A 15839-nucleotide genomic window follows, 5' to 3' on the forward strand; every position below is an offset into this window, starting at 1 on the left:
CAGTAAATGTTGGTTAGAGACAGAGATTACCAGACTGCAAAAATAAACAGTAGCACAAATAAGACCTTGGATTTTCACCTGCCAGTCTTCTGTATTTCATCCAGGAGAAAATTTCTAGGTTGTCAGCTGTAGGCACTATAGCCAAGGAACACCCAAGAGCCAGGCAGTAGGAAGTATACATTTTGTGGTAATAGACCAGCAGATGTTTTCACAATGGGAATAAGGGACAGTGTACAGGATGTACTGGAGCTATTTTCAGGGCCTCCTATAACTAAAATGGTTGTTCATGACAATAGCTTCCTGCTTTCACATTTAGATTATAACATGAACAGGAGGAGGCTAGGATACTTTGCAAAATAGTCTAAATTGGCAGAAGAGTTACAGATTCTGAAGAGCCTTGGTAGGTCCAGAAATTTAATTCTGTTTCATACATGTCCTTTTGCATTAAGAATTTGAGTCCTTTTCTAGGAAGAAATGCCTGCAATCAAAAGTACAAGGCCACAAAGAGATGACTGAGTGGCTCTTGTTAGTCTGATGTCCTTGTTAGTCAATAGGAGACATAAGCACCCTGAAAGAATGCAAAAATTGAGGTTGAGAAGAAAAGGAAAAGTATATTTTAATTATACAAAGACACTCCAAATACAAAGAACTTCTATAATTTTTAATGATGAAAAGATATTACTAGCATTTGCTCATCAGCGTGCATAGAGCTGATAATAAATTAGGTCATTCATTGTAATATGCCATAGTATATTGGGGTTTACCATCTTATTTGTCTATGAGAGGCGATAGAAGTAAAAGGCATGCTCATTGAACAGCTATTTGCTGAATCTTACTGTGTACCAGGTACTATTCCAGGTCACTGTGACCTTTGAGTGGAACACTGTGGGCAACAAAGACAGAGAAAAACAAATGGTAAAAATGCAATGCCAGAAGGACTGTGGTGGTAGATTCAAGCTAAGGGGGGTTGGTAACCTAAAGAGGGAAGTGACTGACTAGCTAGGGTCATGGGGTTAAAACATTACAGAGTTGCTGACAACTGGTTGATGAGTAAGAGATGGTAATATCAGGAAAAGAAGGTTAAGGGACTTCAGGGCAGTGAAATGTCCACCAGTGGATAGCATTCTGCAGTCCATGTTGGGAGAGACAGGAAGTAGAAACTAAGGAGAGCATGGGCAGCTCTATCAATTTGTAGGAGAAAGACTTTGACCTGTACTCTCCATAGATCAGCAGACTAAAGGGACCACACTCTGACAAAAGAATTGAAGACCTCTGGCTCTTCATCACTACGGCCATGTACGGCCATGAATTCAGCAGTTTGTTTATTTTTTCTCATGGTATGTCATGTGTCTATTGCTGAATAACAAATCACACTCAAACCTAGCAACTTGAAAGAAGAAGTATTTATTATTTCCAAGTTTCTGTTGGTTTAGAATCTGGGCATGGCTTGGACAGGTGCTTCTGCCTCCTGGTGTCCCACAGGATGGGACCAACCAAGGTGCCAGCTGGGGCTGCATTCAGTTCTCCCCCAGAGGGATCTGCTTCTTAGTTCCCACATTGGTTGTTGGCAGAATTCAGTTCCTTGCAGGCAGTTGAACTGAAGATCTCAGTTGCTCTCTGGCTGTTGGCTGGAGGCTGCCCACAGGTTTTTGCCATGTGGGCTTCTTCACAGGCAGCTCGCAATTTAGAAGCTGGCTTCTCAGAGGAAGCAAGTCGGAGAGTGAGTGAGCAAGATGAGTTATAATGAAATTGCAGTAGTGATATCATACTTCTGCAGTGTTTCAGTTTAAAGCCAGTCATCAGGCCAGCTCATACTCCAAGAGGGCATTGCACAATGAGGTGAATGCCGGGGAGCATGGAACATTAGGGACCATCTCAGGGTTGTCTCCTACATCCGGCTGAACTGTTCTCTATACATGTGGGAAACAGCCCTTTCCACAGATCCCTTAGGCCTCACAAAAGTGTCATGCTAGGGATTGAAATGTAACCCATGTCATGTTGGCCTATTAATCTCAGGAGGCAGGAGAACAGAATAATATACAAACTGGCCTTGTTTAAAAAAACAATGAACAAAATCAAAGCTTATCAGTTTATTCAATGAAGAAAGATAATTTGGTTTGTGTGTGTTTACTCATATCATAAAGTTATCTGGCTTATTTTTTAGCTATTCTTAAAATTCAAAGCATCCAGAAGCAGTTGCCTTTGAGGAGGAAGGGTGTAAGCATCTGAGGTGCTGGGTGAGGGTTCTTTTTGACCTTGGTGTTGGTCAGTGTTGTGCTCATTTTGTGATAATTCATCAAGAATAAATTTTCTGTTTGTGCACTCTTCTTTATGAATGTTACATTGTGATAATAATGTTTATTTAAAAAGTACTTCAAAGTTGAAGTGTAGACAGGCACAGGCCACAGAGTTTCAGGCAGAAACCAGGAAACTCTTTCAAGAGTGATGTTTGTATTTGCGATAGGTGTGCTCTGTGACTAAGGACAAATTCCTGCACTGAGATTGTATTGGAATGAGTGCTTTTGGGGAAAAATTATTCTTAGAAGGTGGGCAAACTATTATGTGGTATCCTACATGTAGATCTGTTGGAACTTCTGACAGCTTTAAGTTCACTGGCTTTTGGTTAAGTCTATCTTTATTTTAATATGGATGATTAATAAATGATTAATGGGCCTGAATGACACTTTCTCAGAATTACTCTGGACTGTATCAAAGGGGAACGAACCTTCTCTTCTCTGTAACTGCTCTGGTGGGACACATTTCCAATGCTTAGATCTTGAGTCAAACCATGCACTGAATATTTGGAATAAAAATGAAAAATATAACATTCTCTTTTGATAATATTTTTTGGAGAGCCTGCAACCTTGCTTTCCTGTCAGAGAGCAAAGTGGATGTTGTCAGAGTAGGTCAAAGCCTTTGATCACCTCCCACACTAGCTACTAAAAGCAAGTCTACTGTGTGATGCTCTGATCACAAGGGTTCTTGGTATAAGAAGTATCTCAGAGGAGTTCGTTACTTTATTAATTTCCTTCCTCTATATTCTCATCTATAGTTTTCACTTTCATCTATAAAAGACCTGATTTAACACAAATGATAAGAAACTTGAATTGTTCAGAGCCAAATACCATAAGAGAAGTGTCAGCCTCATTCCCAGCTTTGAGGAGACATTTTCCTAAAACTTTTATCAGATTTTAAATGGTGGTTGATTCATTCTTGACTTTTGAAAATCATTTTCCCAAAATTCTATTAACCCTAAAAGATCCTATTTAGTTTTTTTAATAAAATATTAAGATACCCCTCTGAAGCAGATGTCTAAATTTCTTTAGAACAAAATAAAAATCCTGAAATAACTTCCTATTAATAGCACTGTGGTGCTATCAGAGGATGAAAGCTTGTTATTGTTTATTTTGGAAAAGGTATTTTGAAGCAATGATACTGAGAACTGAGAGAGAAGAGGTAAACCCTTTTTTGGCTTTGACTTTCTAGAATTACTCTCCTACTTATTTACTTAGTTTTCAGTTCCTGTACTTCTGGGTTCTGGACCATCTGCTTATTGTCCCTCTTTGCTTACTTTCATACTACACTATTTTTTCCCCTTCCTAGAAGAAAGTTTGACTATAAATCAACTATCTGTGTCTACATGATTTGTTTGCTTGTTTATGGAGGGGATTTTCATTGGCTTTAGTAGGGTTCATGATGCAAAAGAGATTTGAAAGCAAATGGGTAATTCATCCTAAAATTCATTCACTCATTATTTAACATACTCATTTTTAACTTACATCTATTTACTGGTTTATTAGAAATGATATTACAAAGGATACGGATGAACACCCAGATGAAGACATATATAGAGAAAGGCATATGGGAAGGAGCACAGAGCTTCTGTGTCCTCTGTGGGCCTGCTATACTCCAGCATCTCCAAGAATTCAAGCATCTGGGAGCTCTCTGAACTTGGTCCTTCTGGATTTTGTGTAGGCTTTATAGCATAGGCATGAATGATTCAATCATTAGCCATTGGTGATCAATTCAACCTTCAACTCTTCTCCTCTCCTTGGAGATTATAATTATTTACACATTAACTGTACAAGTTAATTGGATTCATGGTGATATTTTCACACATGCGTATATTGTGCACCTGTCATATCATCTACCCTTTCATCCTTCACCTGATGGCCATCCTTTTACCTACAGCACTCTCCCAGTCCCTAGAAAGTCCTCTTATACTTTCAGGTTGATTACTTAAAAAGTATCTGTGGATAAGAGCAAACATGTGGTACTTGTCTCTCTGTGTCTGGCTTATTTAACTTAACACAGAATCTTCCAATTTAATTATATAGTGTGGTAAATGATGATACAGTTGATAGAGAATAGAAAAGAATTGAGATAGGGAATGTTGGAGGACTGAATTTTAACTTGAGTAGGCAGGAAAAGCCTCTTTGTAAGATGAAATTCATGTAAAATTTGAGGAAGTAAAGAGAGGAGACTTGGGGTTATCTGAGGCTGAGTGTGCAGGCAAAAGGAACAAAAATACAAACAGCTTGGATGGAAGCATGCCTTACCTCATGTGTTTAAGGCAGAACAAGGAGTGAGTGTGTCTGGAATGCATTGGGGTTGGAGGATGGAGATCAGTGTGGGACCAGATTGGCAGCAATAGGTCATGCCATATGGGGTCTTGCTGCCATTGCAAACACCTTGGCCTCTACTTGGAGTGAGATAGGAAGTGTTTGGAAAGTTCTGAGTAGAGATGTGCATGGCTGACATATTTTGAAGGCAGACTATTAGGACTTGATGGTGGTGTGGATAGGAGAGATGTCAAGGATGACTAATGTTTGTCCTGAGAAACTGGAAAGATGGAGTTGTCATTAAATGCTTTGCAGAAGACTACAGTAGAAGCAAGGTTCAGTGTACTTGGGACAGAGGTAAGATACAGAGAATAATAGGAGGATCTCAGTTTTGGACCTATTATATTTAGGCTGCCTATTAGCTGTCCAAATATATCTGCTGAAGGGAAAATTTAGACAAAAACATATGGATGGAGCTTAGAGGAAAGGTAAAGTGAGATACAAATTTTTGATTATGAGCATATATGTGAGAGGGGGAGACATATGAGATCATGAAGAGCATGAATATAATAGACTAGAGAAGAGAGAAAGGCTGGAGCTCCTGGACACTCCAGTGTGAAGATGTTGGGTGATGAGGAACCAGGAAAGTGGTCATTATGGGATGAGAAAAATCAGGACAATGTGTCACAGAAGCAAAAGGATGAAAGTGTTCAAGAAAGAGAAGTACCCAACAGTTTTAGGTATAGTTAATAAATGAATTAAAAATGGATAATTACACGTGCCTGCAATCCTAGCTACTCAGGAGGCAGAGATCAAGAGTACTGAGGTTCAAAGCCAGTCCAGGTAAATAGCTCTCAAGAGTCTATCTCAAAAATACCCATCACTAAAAAGCTGGTGGAGTGGCTCAAGGTGTAGGCCCTGAGTTCAAGCCCCAGTACTGCAAAAAAAAAAAAAAAGGAAGAAAGAAGAAAAGAAAACATGTATGATTAATGATTGGATAAACCAACATGGAGGTCGCTGATGAATATTCCAGTTTTGGTGGAATTTGGAATGGTGGGGCAAAAGGTGGTGGGGGTGGGTCTCTAAAAGAGTGAGCATCAGGATGTTGGAGAGAAGGAGCAAAGTGGAACATGAGCTGGATGGAGTGTGGGGTGAGAAACGACTTTTAAGGTAGGAGAAATAAGAGTGTACAGGTATGCCACTGAGTATGACCAAGTAGAGATTGGAAGCTGAGGAATCATGGGAGAGTGGTGAATTTCTTATAGGAGAGGAGAGGTGATGGTGCCCACGTGGAAGAACTGGTCTTTGCTGGGAGCACAGGTGTTTTCTGTGTTCGAACAGGAAGGAAGTCAATGCATATTTGTGCCGATGTAGGTAGTGGATGATAGGAACTCTGGAGAACTCTTGATTGTTTCTGTTTCCACAGAAAATAAAGAGCAAGGTCATCAACTGTGAATGTGGTAGAGGAGGTTCGAGGTGAGATGAGAAGTTTTAAAATGGGGACTTTGGAGTGGGGGAGAGAAGAGGGATGTGAAAAAGTTATTACTGAAGAGCAATCAAAGTCTACTTACTGGCAAGTAGACTTGAATTTGAAGCAAGAAAAGTGATCATGGTTGTGAAGTTTTAGCTGCACATCTGGTATCCTGGGGTGGGCAGAGAGATTGGTTCTCCTCACTTTCTTCACCTGTGAGTGAAGTGTCTGTGGGGCACTTTGAGTTGTGCTAGGTGTTGGGAAGACAGGGATATGAAAATATGCTTCTTGTCACTTTCTTTAAGTTTAGAACAGGTGGCATGTCATGTCCATAAGCATCTAAATATATCATAGAGAATTCCAAGAGCACTCTAAGGACTGGGTAGGAAGAGAGCATAAAAATCAAGTTTCTCAATCCAATTTGGGGGTCCAGGGAAGTTTTTTGGAGAACAATGCTGCCTGAAGTATGAATATAGATTTATAAGTTATGGAAAAGTTGGACAAATAAATATTAAAAAGTACTTTCTATGAGAGCAACTCTGGAAATTAGAGTTTATCGGGTGAAGAAAGTGAGGAAAGTTCTCTTTATGGCACAACATCATGGAGGTGTGATCTAATCTTGTGTGGATGAGAAAATACACACCAATACCATTACAGTGGAAAGTAGGAGAAGGTGGAGGGTCACCAAATGGAGCCCTGAACCCTGAGGGAAATCATTAAGGAGATTCAGCATGTAGGTGGATACCCCGTACTTCCATGAGGAGTGTATTTAAAGTGGGGGTTGGAGGCAAGGATCCCTTTGTTAGTGGAGTAACAAAGCAAGCATAACATAGTGGACTGAATTCCTAATTAGGATTGTGGTCCTAGAGATGGGGAAAACAATTTGAGATAAAATTGTCAGGGCTGAGAGATATTTTTTACTGTGAAGGAGATGTATCTTAGTTTTACTTCATCCCTGACTACAAAAAACTAACCCAAGCCTGAGATTTAAATATGAATCATTGGATACCGAGGAGACAGGGTCCAATAATACCAGCACAGATGCTGTTTTGATGGAAGGATTGGTGTCTCTTTTTTGAATGAAAAAGACATCTGTGTGTTTATTTGATGTATATTAATCAAATGCAACTTATTAGAAATAAGATAATTTAAGAAACACAAAAGTTTTAAAGACATTTTGTATTACCTTATGCTTCAGATAAAGTGTTATGTCCTAGTTTTGCTTAGTGAAGTTTGGATGCTCAATGAAGTGCTTCAACTTGCAATTTATAAGCTTCATGAGGTAGACAGTAATGTTCACACCAAGACAGAATTATTGTTGTGGCGTGGAGTAACGGATGGACCAGGGAAGAGCAACATAGAAAATGACCTTGGCTTTCTGTCTAGTTCTACTAAACCTTAGGTAAGAAATGTAACTTCTTTGTAACTAGTACATGTAAAGAAATGTCCACCTACATTTCGTAAGCTTGGAGCAGAGATTAGAACTAATGTACAAAAACATATGACTACTTTGTTAATGATTTGTGACAGGGCTGATGAAGGTGGTTTGTTGAAATTAAAATACTCATGATATCCTCCTCTCCTCCTCCTTTTCTATTTGGGCAGTGTAAAGAACATGATCTCGCCATGATTAATCAGCTGCTGGACGATCCGAAGCTGACAGCCAGGAAATACAGAGAGTGGAAGCTCATGAACACCATGCTGATCCAGGACATCTATCATCAGCAGCAAATCCCGCCTGACCCTGAAGAAACTGCTCAGGAACTCAAGAACTCACCTTCTTCTGCCTGTGTAGAAAATTCTATTTGAAAAAGCCAGGATTCTCTCCTCAGAAGAGAAGCAATTCTGTAAGGTGTTGCAAGTGATTGCACTTTTCCCTAAAAGGAAAACTGAAACCTAGTTTGTCAAGTATCATCTTGCCTTATTAAGATGTGACTTAGGTGAAGACAATCACCAAATGTAGTGACACTCCTGGTTCCAGCTTTGTCACATTCATCAAGATTGCAATGGTGGCATTCAGTTGAGCAGACATTTTTCTGTGTCCCTACCAGGAGCTCCCAGTGATGCTAAGCTCTGGATGGGATGTGAGAAATGCATCTTCCGTCCTTTGCGTTCAAGAGAATGACAATATACCAAGGGCAAATGATCCAATTTTATTAGGGGAAATTACTCATAGAAACATTCTGTTTTCCAAAAGAAGCATGTGCACATTCAGCCTTGTCAGGTAGCAGAGTTCTCCAAAGCACTTTTTGAGTGAAGGAATGTTTTCTAAGGCAGCAACTGGAGTAGGACACATGTTGGTTTGTGGAACAAAAATTTCTTGCCTTTGTTGTTACAGAATGGTGGTGCCTTTTACACTTGTTGAGAAATTCTTTATAGAGAGTGGTGTGTAGAAGAGATCAAGAGGAGGCACTCACTCAAAAGACAGCTTGATATTTCACACTTGTCCCAGGTTGGGGAATCTGATTAATATTTCATTTCCTCACAACAATGGGAAAAAACTATCTCATTACAGTTGAAGACCTCTACTCCCTCCTACTTTCCTTAAATAATAGTAGGAGTAGTAATAAGCCCAGCAAGGAAGATCTTCCTGCTTTCATCCTTGGTGGTAGCACTTGCACACAATATGAGTTTATGTCCAGTTTTCCTGGTATCAATATTGATGAGATGATTCTGGCACCAAAATTGTTTTTACTTGGGAGAAAAAGCAAACGAACAAAAACAACAAGAGTAGAATTAAACATGATTATTTTGTCTTTGTATGTTTATGTGTTCATTGTGTGCTATATGAATAGCTATCTATAATATGTTTCTTATTTAAATATATTTATAAAAGTTCAAATTAGAGTGTTTTAAAAGATGATATGCTATTATATGTTTTGTTCAGTATATATATATTCTGAAAGTATATACTTTTTGCTTGAGAAAAATAGGAATTATTGATTTATTGGGGTTACGTTGCACTATAATGTATGAGAAACTCTCAGGAAATCTTGTGAGAAAAATATGGGAGCATGTGCTGATAATTTTTCATTTTCTGGTCTCTTTCTATCTCTCCTTCTCTCTTTCTAAAACTTCAGAGCTCTTAGATTTCTGCATCTGTTGTAAGTCCTCCTCTTAACTTTCATCTTAGGTAATCCGTTCTATCAAATAAACTTTAAGCTTTTTTTTTGGCATTTATGCCCATAAGTTCTAGACCAAATGAAACACAACTAATGCAATCTCTTGACTATAGATAAATAGAATTTGGAGTTTGTTGTTAAAGAGAGATCATAGAGAAATAATATAAAAGTCTTACTTGCTGGTCACAGTGACGATTTCTCACTATCAGAATAACCACAACCCACTAAGAACCCATTTGGGCCCTACCTACCTGTTGCTAGCAAGTTGTTGACAGAATACGTTTCATTTCATAGCATCAAAATGTGGCTTGACATTCAAGTGGAAATAACCACCCAAACTAAATGGAGATAGTTTTGAATATTTCTCCTTAAGATGTCTTCATACTCTGTAAACAAAACATAGCCTTCACCTTAAGGAAAATAAAAACAAAAAGCAGAAAGCAAGTGAAAGCATTAGGAGGGTCTCTAAAATAATAGACCATATCAGTCAGGTTGGCCCAGCAAGCTCTTGCCTCAAGTGACTAAAAAAAGAATGTGAGGCCAAGAGAAATTCCGTCCAGGTCCTAGGAATGGATGATGCTCTGGTTTGAGAGGTTCGCTTCAACCTCTTCCTCTGGAAATTACCATTGATTCATTCTGTGATTAGAAGCTATGAGAAGGTTGATGGTTTGGGATTCACATTGTAAAGGGAGCATTTTAAATAATGGAGGAAATCATGGTGTGACAAAAAAGTATTATTTTATCTCTTTTTATTTGGTCTGCAAATCAACCTATAGACTTCCAAACAGTTTTTCCTAAACTTAAGATTTCCTTATGGCCAGAACTTGTCCATACACTTAAATATTTTACTTTAGCTTTTCATTAATACATATTTAACTGACCTTTTAATGTGAGCTTCTTTGGTACTATTCAAATTTAAAGGTGAAAATACACACGTGGTAGTGTTTCCTCCTTTGTAAATGCTTCCAGTCTGTATTAGGTTGAGTTAGGGAGTATGGGCTGCTTTTGTGGGTTTTTAGCTATAGGTGTAGCCCTTAAGAGAAGGGTGGGGGACAGATGCAAGTGAGAGGAAGAATAGGTGACTCCATGACACTCAGTGTAGGAGGAACCCTGGGGAATTCTGTTCTGGCTTCAAGTCACTTTTCTGGTTAAAGAGATTTGGGGGAAAAGTGGATGTCTTCTAGTTTAGTCCTGGGGACTGCTCATCTGAAATGGATTTTAGGTAGTTTGTGGGACCTGGGGTGACCCTTCTGCACCCACTCTACATGTAAGACTTCCAAACCTGGGCACTTGTTAAGGGTTAGAATCTAAAAAGGACTGTGCTTTGGAGTTGTGGGGATAAACCTCTATTGTTATCCTTTAGAGCCAGACTGGTGACTGATAAGATACCCTCATTTTGATATATTATTGCAAATATACACTGAATTCCACATCCTTCTTGCATCTGAGGGGCATCTCTTGCTTTTAAGAATTCTCTAGTTTCACCACAATGGCGCAAATCTCAGAATAGAACCAAAGTCCTAGAAAGAATCCTAAAGCAAGCAATTATTTCAGGTCCAAGGAGGCTTAAGAAGGAGTTGGTGTTAAATTAGATTTCAATGTGAACTCCTGCCTTATATTTACACCAACTCTATAGTTTACAAATCGTTGTGCTTTAGGCCCCTCAACCCCCACTCCTCTTGCCACCCCATGGACCAAGTGGGAAGATCATGGATCAGAACTGCAAAGCCCCTTTGAGCCTTACCTGTTGTCTGGTAAATCCCTCTGGAGTGTTCTGCCTGAAGTCCTGCATTTTATCAGTCTGGGTGGGTTCTGCACACAGAACCAGCTGGACTTGATGGCTTTTTACTAAGCCTTCCATGTGAAACCTGAGGGGCCTCTGCCTTGACCACAGTCTATTAACAGCCTGCTGCCCCTGCTGCTGGGTTTTCTGAGAACTGGGACTTACCCTAATCTCTCTGTGTTTCCTTTCTTTCCTTCTGTAAATTATGCTACTCATTAGTGCTGGGAGGGTATTAGATGTAAGAGGTATATTAGAGAAATGGAGAGAGTTTGCTTTGTTTTCCTTTTGAGGCATGTCATATCAGATGTCAGAGACCCAATGAAATGATAAGGGGTTTGTCTTCTGACCCTCTGTCACAATTTCTTATTATGTAATTAGGCTAGTTTCCTCAGGGAGAGTTCAGATCACAAGGTGTCACAGAGATGAAACAGATTAAAAGAAAAATATTTTTAAGTCATTTGAGGAGAGGTGCTATACCAATTAAAGCCATATTTAAATGCATGGTCACATACCTCTTTGTAAGAAAGAAAGATGATATTTTGTTAGAGCCACACAGATGACTTAATGAGTAATTTAGGTATAGAAGATGATTACCCAAATGTCACTTTATATTGAAAAGCTTCTGTAACCAAATGAAGTTTTTGGATGTATCTCTTCTTCAGACTAACAGAACATGATATAATGTTTTCCAATTCACTTCTCTCGCAATATTTTTGTATATTTATTCCACCGGAGAAATCAGGTCCTAGAAATAGGAGATGCCTGCTTTCCTATGGATTTGTTACACAAAATTCAAAATAAAAGCTCCTTGGGAGTAGTTCCACTCCTCACAGAAAACTGTCCCCACAGAATGACACTTCAAGTAGCCACAAGCTTCTCTATGTTGTGAGACAGGGAGCGATTTTCTCGCCTCTTCTGTCTCCATTCATTTCCATGTGATCACATTACCACACCATAAAAGATGGATTCTACCTTTAAAAACATGTTTTACGTTTCTCTTGTTGTGAGGAAACTTAATGGCTCTGTCTTGATATTTCTTTACCTTCAGTCCAAAGGAAAGCATGTCCCACGGATATTTAACACCCTGTAATAAGAACCAGAACTTTCAGTCACCACTTATTTTAATCTCTGTGCATGATGGAGATGTGACTTTAACACTGCATGGTGTTTGGGGCAAGATGTTAATGTGGAAATAATATATTAAATTTCATTGTGTTTTCATTTTTTTGTTATTTACCCTTTTTGCCTAAACTGAAAAAAGGCATGGCTCATTTTCCTGTTTTATGTTTTTGAGATTGACTTGTAAGATTAAAATACAAATGAAAGTATATCCAGTAAAATGACATAGGAAAATTCTGAAATATACTACTGATGTTGGTGTTTATTTTCTACCCTGTACTGTTTCTTCCTCAAAAAAAAGATAACAAAAATCTTAGCTGCAAAGTGCTTAATAGCTGTGCTTTGTTCTTCTACAAAGGTTCTTTCGCCCTCTGGTGGGCATCATGAAGATAACAGATTCCTGACTAAATGAAAGATCTAATTATATTGGGGAATCATTTCAACAATAACTGTCTGGTCTTCTTGAGTATCTCTGGTATAAATGGTTATCGGTACAATGGTATTTAAATTTTTCAAAAATTTCCATTGGTCTACAAAATCTGACTTGCACCTTATATTACCTTTTATTATTGGACATCCAATTTTGTTTAGAGAATTAAAAAAAATTGCAGATTGTAAAAGTTACTAGTGGCACACAAATTTCTTAAGTTGTATAAGATATTTGTATGAAAAAAGAACAAAGAAAATATTGAACTAGAAGATAGATTGATTTTATATTGGACCCCCTAACAGGAAGTTAGCCAGTTTTCACCCTCCCTGGTTGCTGTGTACACAAACAAGGAATTTTCCAACTTTTCCCTCTTCCTTCTCAGTTCTCATCTTCCTGGGAAATTGACAATAGAACATGGTATTCTAGAGATAAGATGCATAGGAAGCCTACAAAAATAAACTATATTCTTGGGATATCCCAAAAAGGATGGAGGTTGGATATGTAGAAAACTGAGGTCAGCTGCCACAAAAGAAAGTTATAATCCTTGCTCAATTTCTAGACCTTAGGCTCAAGAGGCCATTTTCCCTGAGGAAGGTTTCAGCAACTCATGAAATGAAACACAAGCATTTCCCTCAGTCTTCTTAAAGGAAACTATGACCATCTGCTTAGGTAATTACAAATGGGGAAATGGAGATTTATACCTTTTAAAGGAATTTGGATACAGGATCCAAATTTTTCTTGATTCCCAGAAACAATATGAAAATCACATAGACCTTGTTTTAGGATGGGGAATTATAGCGATCAGGTGATAAATAGCCCACAGCCTCATTGGTTTTTAAATGTACAATTGAATGGTATTACCTAGAAGCAGGAAGAACTCTTGTTTTAGTTCTTTGACCAGTAGTAGCTATTGTAGTGAGAGAGGCTAACCACAAGTCCTTGAATCAACCTCCCCTAGGAAAAAGAGTAACAAAAAAATCAATATTGTATCTAAAGGGAATTACATAGATTTGTGTTGCCCTTAAAGACTGTAAGAATGCAAAGGCATTGACCTCTACTCATACACATTTAATTCAACAGTGTGGTCCCTTAAAAAACCCAGATGGACCTTGGCAAATTATAGTGTATTCATGCAAACTCAAACCAAGTTATAGTTCCAATTGTAACTGCTGTGTTGGAAGTGGTGTTTTGGTAGAGAAAATAAGAGCCTTGAGTACATAAACTTTGGCTAAGAAAGTACATTTTTAAAATACCCATCCTAAAAAAGGAGGATGAAAATGCACATTTATTGAGTTGCCTCAGAGCTATGTTAATTCTCCTGCTAGGTGTCACAATACAGCCAAAGGGATCTGATTTATTTGGGTATTCCAAAGAATGTTACAAGTGTCCACTATATTAATGATACCATGCAATAAACATTAAGAACTCTATGAGTGAGAAGTGGCTTGCATTTTCAAGACTATGGTTTGATATATGAACTCCAGAGAGTTCCAGAAAAACCCTACAAAGATTCAGGAGCCTGCCAAACATATGAAATATTTTAGGGATAGAGTGGGCTCGGGGAAAGCTAGGACCCCTCATTTAAAGTAAAGGACAAAGTACTGAAATTTGCACTTTCCCAGTAACTATGAAGTGCTATGCTTGGTGGGACTTGTTCAAGTTTTCAAGGGAACATATTCTATGTTTGGGAAGATTGCTCTGACTTCATTCACTGATTAATGTGAGAACTTCTACTTTTGAGTAGAACTCAGGACAAAATTGGGCTATGCAGCAGGAGCAGGTGATGGTACAAGTAGTCCTGTTTGAACTGATCACATGGTAGTAGACATATATAGTATAGAAATAGACAATGTAGAGTCTTACCAATCTTCACCAGGAGAGCCAACAGCACAGACTGAATCAAGCACAATCTGTGAATCAATAGCACAGAGGAATCAAAGCTGTGACATCTTTAAGAAAGAAATGGTCACCATTAAAATATAGTGTCTGACATGCTATTTAGCCCTGGTAGGCACTAATGATAGTAGAGAGCCTAACCAGGAAATGCCAGCTGACTTTGCAATGGGAACTAACTATGAAAAGCTGGGTACTGTTAGAAGTTAGGAGTGGCCTAGAAGCAATTCATTGTAAACTAGAAATGAAATATTCAATACTGGACTTAAGTAGCTACAGAGAGCACAAGAAAATGGCATGAACAGGTGATCCAGAAAACTGTGTTTTACCACTCATCACTATAGCACAGTCACTTCTAGCTCATCTCACATGTTTGAACTCTTGGGAATTTCTCATTGTCAGACAGAGAAAGACAATGCATGAGCTTCATTCATTAATAAGTTGACTAGATATATGTGTCCAAGCTTGAAATAGACTGCTATTATTTTCTAGCCCTCACTTACAGGTGACTCTGAGAGCCAATGATGAGTGGAAAACCTTCCAGGAGGCAGAGCTTTGGGTACAGCATCTGGCTATTCACTTTGAGTAGAGAGAGAAGTGGCCCAAGGAAAACATCAAGGACAAGGAAGTCTGGAGAAAGACTGTGGATGAACCAGTAAGGGCAGGTGCCATTTGTGAGGATCAACCTTTGTACTGGATGCTAATACCTCCCACGGGCATCCATTTCGAAAGAAACACTGACTAATCAAGTGGACAGAATGAGTCAACTGGTTAATGCCTACCAGTCTTTCTCATTGACCATCCCAGGGTTTGTGCAAGGGGTTCACAAACAGGGAAACCCAGTGGCAGAGGTGGAGGTTATCATGATCCCCAAACATCCACACACTCACCAAGGCTGAAAGTTACTGCTATTGCTGAGTGTCTTGTCTACTTGTAATAAAAACCATTACAGAGTCCCAATAAGGCAAACCCGCTAATGGTTAGCAAGTTGATTAGAGTGGACCATTCCATCTGGGAAAAATCAATATTCTACCCTGACTACAATTGATAAGTATCCCGCATATGGTTAAGCCCTTTCCTTATTCAGTGCCTCAATCAACACTACTAATCAAGAGCTCACAGAATATCTGGTCTAAGCATAGGATTCCATCTAATATCCTCTTATGCAAGTGGCCCATTGCATAAGAAGTAAGGTGGTGGGTGCTTCCCCATGAGATCCAGTGGTCCTATTACATTCTGTACCATTCTGAAGTTACTGAGCTCGGGAAAAGTCTTTTGAAAGTGCTTTACCCCTGAGGAAGATACCCTGTGAAGATGGACCATCATCATTCACTGTATACAGTAGCCATTATACGATATCCTGTCACCCCAGAGGTTGAATTACATAGGTCAAGGAACTGAGGGGTGATAATAGAAAAAAAAGACAGCTGGTCCACCTCACTATCACTTCACATAATTC

General features: G+C 38.8%; 1 protein-coding gene across 8 annotated transcripts in view; it reads left to right on the forward strand.

The window, feature by feature from the left end:
* The window catches only part of Ipcef1 (interaction protein for cytohesin exchange factors 1), a 166012-nt gene extending 153709 nt beyond the window's left edge, over positions 1–12303 (forward strand). For all 8 annotated transcript variants that reach the window (XM_020185138.2, XM_020185141.2, XM_074071996.1 and 5 more), the window contains one exon: positions 7639–12303. In XM_020185138.2, coding sequence (XP_020040727.2) covers positions 7639–7842 — 204 coding nt within the window. In that variant the 3' untranslated portion in view covers positions 7843–12303. The remainder of the gene's footprint in view (positions 1–7638) is intronic.
* The last annotated feature ends 3536 nt before the right edge of the window (positions 12304–15839 follow it).

This window comes from Castor canadensis, chromosome 1 (genome assembly GCF_047511655.1).
Source record: "Castor canadensis chromosome 1, mCasCan1.hap1v2, whole genome shotgun sequence".
NCBI classification, from domain to species: domain Eukaryota; kingdom Metazoa; phylum Chordata; class Mammalia; order Rodentia; family Castoridae; genus Castor; species Castor canadensis.